Here is a 10,498-nt window from a genome sequence, read left to right on the forward strand (position 1 = left end):
ATTTAAACACTTAAGTCTAGGTCTGAAGTTTATACACCTTAGGGAGAAAAAAACCCCCCAAACAACAAAACAATTAGAAGAAATACACTTTTTTCCCCTACAACCTCTACAAATTAACTCCAGAATGTCTTACCAAGGTTTTGTGATGCCAAGGATGCCTGGATGAGAAGCTGACGTATATCCACAGCAGCAGATGAGATTATTGTCACTGGCAGATGGGACCACTCCACTAGGCCTATTTTTATTAAACATCCAATACCTTCAGCAGCCACAGAGGAACCTGCCAGCATTACTGAAACACAGAACTATTGCTGAGCTAAAATCCCCACAGGTAATTTTCAGTGCCATGGGAGGATCCAGGTGCACTCAGCCCTTCCAAGCTAACCTGGGCTGTGCAGGGGCACCTTTGCACTGGGGTCCTTCACACAAGAATCACAGATGAGCTGTACTTTGAGAACTTTGGTTTGCTCTGTCACTTGCACATACAAGATGCTAAACCCTATTTTCATTCATCTAGTGCACAATTAATTGCACAGACATATTCCAAGTAGGGTATTTCCTTACTTCCTTGTTTTATTTGTTTCATGCTTTACACACATATTTAGATTTTTTAAAGAAAAAGCCTGCTGGGCTCTTTGCTAGTGATTAGTATCTCAATGCTGTCTTGTGGCTTGAAGCTCTGCTTCAATTTCATTCGTTTTTATTTATGCATTATTTACAAGCATTTACAGGCCAGATTATCAAATCACTTCCACCAAAAAAGATGCAAAACAAACAAACCAACCAACCAAAAAACCAAACCAAAACAAAAAATCCCTCAAACAAACAAAAGCTAAACCAGAAAAAGCACAATGCTCAGGGAGTCTTTAGGCACAGAACAGCTTCTTTTTTCAGCTCAATAACCCAAGGCAGCAGCTGCCAAGGTTGTTTATATTTGTTATGTTTGAAAAGCCTGTACAAGAATGAGCACAAGAACTACTGACACACAAAACACTCTTAGATCTATAGCTCAGCTTTCATGTATTACACTGCAGAATCTTTTTCCCACTCAGTACAAAAACTGTCATAACTTAACTGGACGGGAATAAGTAATTAATACATTGTGGGCAAGATGCATTGGTGTGACCCTTTCTGAAAAAAAAACTGGAAAAAGCAGGAATTAAAGAGAAAACTTATTCAATCAAGATATGCAGAAAACCATGATCTATACATTAATTATTAATTTCAAAAAGCCACTTTGAGTTTGGACATGACAAGCCACCTATTCAGTAATTTAAAGAATGTACTCTTCAGATAAGAACTCCAAATGAAAGCATCCTTTCAGCCAACTGAATTCACTTGCTTAGCAGGTGCTTTTGAAAACAAAGTTTATGTTTCTTAGAATGATTTCTAAGTTATAATTATTTATAAAGAAGGCCTTTTCTGAAATTAATCCCACTCAGTTACTGTTTTGATGGAGTTTTTTAATTCCTAATTTGATGGTGGCATTACCTCTTCTTTGGAAAGTATTTTGCATTCCCAAGTTAACATAAATAGCAGAATTTTACAGCTCCTGCCGTGTCCTGTCTCTAAGATTCTTCCATTACCTTCTCTTCCCCTGTCCACTGCAGAACTCCTGGCAGTATCATTCAAATGGATCCCATCTGCAAATAGGTATGATCTGAGCAGCACTGGCCTTGTGCCAGATTGCAGCCCCTGCATGCACTCAGCACACGCGACTGCAGCTCAACTGCACAACCTCAGTTTTGAAACGTGTGTTTAAGACAAAGACTGACAATTTAAGTGCAAAATAGCAGAGCAGAAAAAAAACCAAACAAAAAATATGTTCAAGTACTGATTTCAAAATTTCCATATTTTGCATCCTTCCAGAAGAAAAATACAAGTCCTAATTACTCACAGTAAGTGTCCTTAACATTATGGGTTAAAGATCTTCGTACAAATTCTCTTTTTCTGAGATTAAGGCATACCTAGAACTGTATTCAGCTGCATTGTCATTTTTAAACAGTGAAAAATGATAAAACAGACCTACTGTGGATCTGGATTAAAGGTCTTGATCTCCTAGGAGTAAATGACATTAAAGCCAGATAGGGTAACAAGTAAATTCTGCAGGACTGCACAAGCAAATTATGTTGTTTTGCTTCTAAGGCAAAGAACTGTGCAACAAAATTGAGCATAAGCTTTCTAACCCAGAGGGACGGTTTGCTTTGCTGGCAAGCACCCTTGAATGACAGGCAATCCCCAAAGCCATAAACAGCCAAATTCACACAAAAACTGTCCAACAAAAAGGGCAGCATGTCAGGCAACAATCCTGGTGGCATTCTGACTTCAAGAAACTACTTCATTATGTATGTCAAAAAACACTCCTTTTTCACACATTCATCTAAAATTCTTTATTTATAAAGTACACCTGTCATACTCTTTATTATCTGTATCTTTGCACAGTTTTCCTTAACACAATCCTGAGCACTTTGCCTCAGTTTCACTGTAATGCAGTAGTCTCTGCCAATACATTTACAAAACTCAGACTTGGACAAAGTTTAAATGCAGGATTTGCAGAATAGCTTGGTCAATCAATACATACAGAATTAAAGTTCAAGTAACTGTCAAAATCCCTTCTTAGCTATCAGACTTCACACTGTCTCATCAATCCGGTGTCACGACAGTCCATTAGGCTTTAATTCCAAGATAAGGGAACTTTAACTGCCTTGGAGGCTTAAAATAGTCACTACTCAGTGTATCACCATCCTCTCAGGTTTGCCTCCTGTCAACTTGATCGGTGCACAAGTGAAAAAATAACCTTCTCAGAGGCAAGATATCTAGACCTTGATCACTTCACTGGCACATCTGAAAGTGTGAAGCAGGAACTCCTTAGTCTAGAATTACTACTAAATTCCCTTTCTTTTCAAATTGCTGCATCAGATATGAGTCTCAGATACACTAATTTCACTTCATGTGCTCAGCTTTTAGTCAGCAAGATCAGACCTTAATAATGAGGAGTTCAATAATGTAACTGTGGGGCTGCAAAAATCCAAGCATCATGAAAATGAAAGAATCTTTGGCAGGACAGCAGTTATGCCCCCCAAATCTAACACATAACCTAAAAGCACACCAGCTGAGGAATTTCAGATGGAAGTTATGTGTGCTGGACAACTTGGTTAGGAAGATTCTTTGGAGAGAAGATTTCTGCTGGCTTTTTCCCCCCCAAACAATGCCTTATTCATATCCTTTATTATACAATCCTCTTCTGTTCAAACTACTCCTCTGTCCACTGCTTTCTTGTATTTTTGCTTTAAGAGGGAAATACAGGGAAAAAATATCCCACAGAATGTAACAATGTTTAACTATCACAAGGGATGATTCCTTTCCACAGTCTGTAATGTCTCCATGACTTAAACCTGACCATCTGTCACATCACCAGCCTGACCAGAGCCACAGCATCCAAACACAAGGCTGCACATTAGAGCACTTCAGAGTATAAAACACGGCAAAAGAAGTCATTTCTGTAAAGACATTTCCAATTAGATATATCTGAAGCATTTTTCTCCTCTGGAAGGCTGATGCAGTTTGTTGGAAACTCATTGTAGTGCAGCTCCAGTGTTCAGAAACAGAACCAGTGTCTGGCCCAGGCCACAGCTGCAGCTCAGCCAAACAATCTGCCAGACACTGCTGTGCCACAAACAAGGTGCTTCCACAGGCTCCTGCAATTCAAACACCATAAACACCCAAAATGACTGCTGTGATGACTGCAGCAAAAAAAGCTGTTACAGAGGTTCCCAGTGGTGCTGCTGGAGCCCAGAGCTTGGTGGCATTTCCATAGCAAATATCCTCTAATGAAGTTTACAGCTCTTGCATTCTACGCTGCATTCAATGATGGGATACAAGCACCTGTTCTACATGAGATGACTTCAAACCCCTCCCACCCCTACCTTAAATGGAAGTTTTGAAATCCAATCACAAAAAAGCTCCTTTGGGTAGTATTGCACATAAGGTCTAAAGATAAGAACTTTCTGCACTAAAAACAAGCTCTCTTCTCTATGACACCTCTCTTCCAATGAAACCATAAACACTATATAATTTAAGTGACCACAACCAGGATTTAAATTCCATTGCAGAAGCACAAGCAGGCTGACGTACGACCTTGGCTAAAAAAAAAGGGAGAGGCCTGTATGAAACCTCCTTTGTGTTAACAGGCATGAGTAAACACTCAAGTAATCAGACAGCAAAAAAACTCAGTGCTCTTGGAGTGCTGCTTTCTTCAGCTGCAGACGAGATGGCTCTACTTGATTACCTAAAAATGAAAAAGTGCCCCATGAAGAGCAGTTTACGGGCAGAGCTGTTGGCCTGCAGATGAGGAGCGACACTCCCTCAAGTGCTGTCAATACTGCCTTGACCTCAAGTATGAAAAACAACCAACCCAACAACCAAAAAAGGTGTGCCCACACACAGTTTCCCACAGAACAGTGTTCTCCAAATTACACTCACAACAATTATATAGGAAGCTTAACACTTCTAATTGGTTAGAAAAGAAGATGATTCTACGTAGTCTGTTATTTTGCTGTCGTTTAGACATCTGCTCTGGAAACATAAAACTTGATACCCTTTTCATCTCAGCTTTCTCACCCAAATGATGTTCTTAACCAAAAGCACACAGTGCAGAATAAGCACACCAAAAACTAAAGCACCAGATGCAAGCAGAACCTATACTCTCACAGTTATCATGTGGTGGTGTGCAATGTATCCCTCTATCTGTCTACCCACATGATGTTCCCAAACACTGAAGTCACAGAAAGGTTTTCACTTTTGTATTCCAATCCTTCTGTAGAATTTTCAAATCAGCAGAAGCAAACACCATGAACAACTCCATAAAAATCAAGATATTTGTGATTTAGACTTTCTAGTCACATTCAGAGATAATCTAGTTTGCAATGACAGCCTTCGAAAAGCAGAATAACTAAAAGATTAATTCTAGATGATACAAAGATACAGTTCTCAGTCTGACAGAAGAAAATATTTAAGTCAAATATTTTAGTTTGGGAACCGAGAAAGACTCCCTTACAAGATTAAATTAAACTTACTGGTGGAATTGCCTTGCATCTGGATGATACATTTGGACTCCTTGCTGGTTTCGCGGGAGTTGAAGGGCCGGACACGAACAGCCACCTTCACTGAAGCCCCCGACATCCTGGCTGCTGGCAGCACACTCAAGGAATTGAAAGTGATCAAGAGCCTTTCAAGTTATCCTTCCTGTTGCTGTTTTCTAAGGAGAAAAATATCATTTAGTTATTTACAGCTATTGTGTTCACGATGTTGATAAAATTAGCAAGGTTCAAAGTTACTTCATAAATGCAATTTCTGCTTTGCAGATCACCCTCCCTTACCCCCAAAAGGTGTCACTTCAAAGCCAGAACTGGAAATACATCTATCAGCACCTGTTCACTGTCTCCCTAGTCAAAAGTTTCTGTCACCTGAAGCAGTTCTTTTGAAGTGTACAAATATTTGGTTTTCATACAATTTCATACATTTCTTTTCTGGAAGAAAACCAATACTTGGTTTTCTTCCAGAAAGTAAGGATGCCAATACCAAAATAAATATCTGGTTATAACATGTGTTAGGCTTAACCTAACAAAGATAATTTTAGCAGTAAAGACACAGCTACTTAAATTTCATCATGAGGCAATGACCATGTACCCCATACCCAGGCTCTCACACTGCCAATCCTTGCTGCCACAATGTTTTAGCAATAATATTAAAACTAACTCAAGTGTCATGGGCCACAGCACACTGACTTTGAATAGATATGACTCCAGAGAAAAGGGTGTACCCTTAAAGAAGCCCTTGCAGTCCTGGGAAAGTCCTCTTCTGGAAGGAAATAACAACTCATCAACTACTTGTGTATCTGCTGATTAAAGGACACACTGTAAGGAAGAGGAGGAATCAAGAATTGTTACCTTCAGGGTAAATATTACTATCTATGTTCAGGCAAATGTCCACCATTAAATTCATCTCCACTATCAAAATACTTGTTCAAATCCTACCACACCTAAATGATGGAGCACTTTTGTTGGAGGGAACTATCCCTGACACCCACTATCCAAACTTCAAGGCACGTCTGAGACAGTGCTGGAATGCAGGTTTACGAAAGATTGGTTTGTTTGTATTGGTGTCAACCAGCCTTTTCCATTAGAGAAAGGTTTTCAGTCAGCCCACTACTGAGCAGTCCAGCTTCCTGCCACAGAACACAGTCAGTACTGAGTCTAACAGCCTCAAAAAGCAACGAGATTCAAAGATTAAATCGTACTAAAAAGCCCCTACCCTTGGCTAGGAAAGGTTCCATGGCAAGACATACAGAACATGGATGACTATAGTGATAAAACATTATTTATGTGTGATTTATCCTTATATCCTAAATATCTGCTATGGCCACTGCTGAAGGGAGGATGCAGAGCTGGACTGATCCTTGGTGTGACTCAATGCAGGCATTTCTATCTGGAACCTGACTTACCCTGGGCAGAACTCAACTCTGCTCAGCCATGCACCCAGGATTCCTGACATCCTCTCTGGTTATCAACACAGCACGGATCTGGTGAAGTGCTCATTTCAGGGTTGTGATCACAGAAGTACAAAAATTACTAGCAGGTCTAAAGCAGAAGCATTTCAGCTCTAAAGTAAGTTCCACACCTGGTAAAAGTACTTATACATGCTTAATTCAAGTTATGACACATTTTCCCACAGTACAAGAAGTCTTTAATAAAAGTGCAAAACTTCATTAATGCCATCACATGGTGAAGGCAGAAATTAAATTACTCCCCCAAGTAGAAGCAATTTAAAGTATTCCTTATTTTCAAAGGTACCTGAGGTATCTCATCAGACTAGAAGAATGTCTTTAGGAGCAAGCCAACTGAATCTCAATGTCATTGGTACAGCAAACTGGTTGAACAATGATTAATGACACAGCCACACCACCAGCTCGGGGTCAGTATGGAATTTTAAAAAGCTTCACTAAAATCCTGAACATAGAATAGAGCAGAAAAGTACTGGGAATGAATTCACACGATGTTCTGGGGCGTTCTACAGACTGCTCCTCTCCCTCCTGCACAGAGGCGCCTACTTTTGTGTGGAACACAGTATCGAACACGGAGCTTTGTTACCAACTCCTGCCCCAGAATCAGCCGTGGCTCTGGCTCTGCCTCCCTAACCGGCCCCTTGCTCCATTCCGGAGCCCTCCCAGCACAGCCAAGGGACAAGGCTAATCCCAGCACAGCCCACAGCTATTATTCAACTGACCCTGACACTGCTGCTGGAAACAGCAATGCCACTGTGCCCGGCCACGCAGCGGCCTGTTTATGAAACACTATTTAACCATCTGTCAGGTGCAAAATGTCCGCTTTTTGTCAAGTTCACAGTGACACAATTTACTCTGTCCAGTGTGTTCTTATAATACTGTTTATGAAATGTAGGGGGCTTATCTTCCCTTCTTACTGTGGAGTACCACAAAGAATTGTTTTCTGATGTTTTCATAAAAACACCTCTCAGAACACTGCATTAATTTCTGCAGATATATCTGGGAAGCTGACAAACAGAGGGTGGGATGAAAGAATCATCTACTTTTATTTATATATATATATATATATATATGTACCTCTTAACATCATATGCACAACAAGAAAGCATGACAATCACATTTCCAGAGACTCCATATGCACTAGCTAAATGACAGACTTGTTTGAAACACAACTGTGAAGAGATTCTCAAAGAGCAGATCACAAAATCACCTGCAACATGAAAATTTACCTGCTGGACTTCTGCAGTTACCAATTTTTCCCAACCCTAACTTCTGTGCTGACGGAAAATTAAATGTGGTATAATTTTAAATCTCTTTTGTTCTCAACTCTGCTATTTTTCATAGCTGAAGTAAGAAAAACACCTACTCATATTTGCACATGGATTTCAGATGTTTTGAATATCAATTCACTGTGCAAGATTTAATTTTCATTAGTAAGAAAATTGACCAAAACCAATATAATTTGCCAAGCTTTCCATACATTTAAGCTGTTGGGGGTTTGAGGGGCTTTTCCACTTACCAGTTATCTTAACTGGTCATAGCAATTTATAAAAGTAGCATTTCCCTCATCACACAGAATGGTAAAATGAGGCAAAATGAGCCCCAAGTTACACAGCATCACAGATAATAGACTGCAACTGGTTTTTCAGGGCTCACATTTACCAGTAGTACCACTTCCTACTACTACAAAATGCTGACTACAGAGTGGAAACATAACTTGAAAAGGGAAAACCAAAATATGCAATCCAGTTTGTGGTACAGATTTAGAAGAACAATATTCTTAAAAGATTACTTTTTTTTAATGTTCATTATAGGCTTGGAGGCTGCCATCCATGCTAGAATGAATCATCTCCCTGATGTTTTGGAAGGAATCTACTAGCTGTGTCTCTTTTAATGTTCAGCCTGCACAAACCCAGTCATGAACCAAGGAGGGAACTGCGTGTGTGTCTCTGAGGTGATCTACCACTGGCTCCAAAACAGGGGGTACATGACATTTGAGTTTAGTGATCTTCATCAGCAAAAAGCAAATCCTACATCCTAGTTTTACACCTATTTGAAACTAAAGACACTCACTCTGTAAGTCCTACAGTGAGATTTTAATATTAAAAGGTGTCATTAAAAGAAATCATGTAAATATCTTGTCTGTTTACTGGTATTCAAGCTGACAAACCCAATTGTGTTGATGAATCACCCTTCACAGGCTCAACTAGATCTGGGCTTTCCCAAAAATATCTGAATAAACATTAAGACTTGAATACTTGGATGTATCTGAAAGTTTTGGCAAACCAGTTTTTATGCAATGTCAAAACAAAAACACATTGCTGTTTATTTAAGTAAAGTTACTTGAATAAAGCAGAGCAGGGATTTAGATTCAAATTATTATTTATACATGCAGAGAAGTCTGCAGCAAACTCGAAGTGGTTACAAAACAATGTCCAAAATCTATATCTCTGCATTCAACAAAAAATCCACCCAAACCTACCACATATCACAAACAAAGAAGAATCACTCTTTATTTAAGAGAACCAGTCATACACCAGATAACTGTGTCATAGCTGCATATCACAGAATGTGCTAACTTTGAAACAAAAAAATGGCTTGTAACTTAATCAGTGCAAGAGCTCTGAAGAAATAAAACAAGGACAGAGATTAGCACACGGAAAGTTGGCAAAACAGCTGCTTGGGGCAGCAGGCGGATCTGAACAAGGGGCCCCAGCAGAGCCAATTTTAGGTGCCGCATGAAGCTCGGGCAGTGCTGACAGTGTGATCCCTCAGCTGAACTCACACACACGCTCTGCTATATCTGGACCAGGTGGAGATGCCAGATCGAACAGTGCTGCAGAACTTGGCGAGGCACTGAAACCCGATCACATGCGCACATGGCTATTTACCAACACTGGATTGTGCAACAGCAAAAAGAACTGAGCTCAGAAGGAGCTGGAAGCGAACAGAAATACCGTTTAGAATTTAGAATTTGGTATGAACGTATTTACATTCCGGAAGGCAGACATAAATTCATCATCTGCTGCTGGCGGGTTCTCCAGCGCGGGCGCTGCCCCCATTGCGGCGGCGGCCCCAGCGCCGGGCCCGCTCCGCCGCCCCCCGCCCGGGCACGGGCACTGCCGGCTCACCGTGCCAACATGGCTGCCCGGGCCGCGCCGCGCCGAGCCGGGCCGGGCCGGGCCGGGAGCCGCTGCCGCACCCCGCACCGCCTCCCGGGCCGGCGCTGCCGCCTCCGCCCCATCCGAGCCGCAGAGGGGAGCGGGGCGGCGGAACGCGGCACGGCGGGCGGCATCCAGCCCATGGGAAAGCGGGGGAGCGGCCGCCCGAGGAAAAAGGAAGGAGAGATAGGAAGGGAAGGAAGAAAGGGAAGGGAGGGAGGGAGGGAAGCGTCCCGGGGGACGAGGAGATGGCATCGGGCAGATGGCAAAGCCGAGCGGGGCCCCACGCCCTTGCGCCGCTGCCCTGACAGCTCCAAGGTATCCAGTGCTATGCATCCATCCATCCATCCATCCGTCCGTCCGTCCGTCCATCCCCCCCCCGCTCCCGGCCTCAGCCCTTCGCGGGGCCCCTCAGATGCGCACGGCAGCATCGCCGCCTCCCCCTCCGCATTACGGCATCAGCCCCCCACCCCCGCCCCGCTCCGGCCCCGCCGGCGCGGCCGCCTCAGCGCGGCCCCCTCAGCGCCCCCTCAGCGCGGCCCCCTCACCTGGCGCGGGGTGTCCGCGGGACGCGGGCGGTGCGGCGTCAGCAGCCGGCGAGGCAGCGCAGCGACAAAAACCCGGCCATCCCCATCGCCGCCTCCACCGAGGCCTGGAGACCTCCCCGCTGCCGGGAACGGAGCGGGAAGGGCGAGGGAGGGAACGGAGGGAGGGGAGAAGGGGAGGGAGGAGAGCGAGGCCGGCCGGGAGGAACGGGCGCCGCGCTCGCCCCAGC

At 43.0% G+C, this 10,498-nt stretch overlaps 1 protein-coding gene across 7 annotated transcripts in view; it reads right to left on the reverse strand.

Moving 5' to 3' along the window:
* The window catches only part of KIF1B (kinesin family member 1B), a 77,718-nt gene extending 67,220 nt beyond the window's left edge, over window positions 1-10,498 (reverse strand). For all 7 annotated transcript variants that reach the window (XM_058818929.1, XM_058818928.1, XM_058818925.1 and 4 more), the window contains exons 1-2: window positions 10,272-10,498; window positions 5,076-5,257 (exon numbers count right to left, since the gene is read on the reverse strand). In XM_058818929.1, coding sequence (XP_058674912.1) covers window positions 5,076-5,181 — 106 coding nt within the window. In that variant the 5' untranslated portion in view covers window positions 5,182-5,257; window positions 10,272-10,498. The remainder of the gene's footprint in view (window positions 1-5,075; window positions 5,258-10,271) is intronic.

The sequence above is a fragment of the Ammospiza caudacuta genome, chromosome 22 (assembly GCF_027887145.1).
Source record: "Ammospiza caudacuta isolate bAmmCau1 chromosome 22, bAmmCau1.pri, whole genome shotgun sequence".
Taxonomy (NCBI): Eukaryota; Metazoa; Chordata; class Aves; order Passeriformes; family Passerellidae; genus Ammospiza; species Ammospiza caudacuta.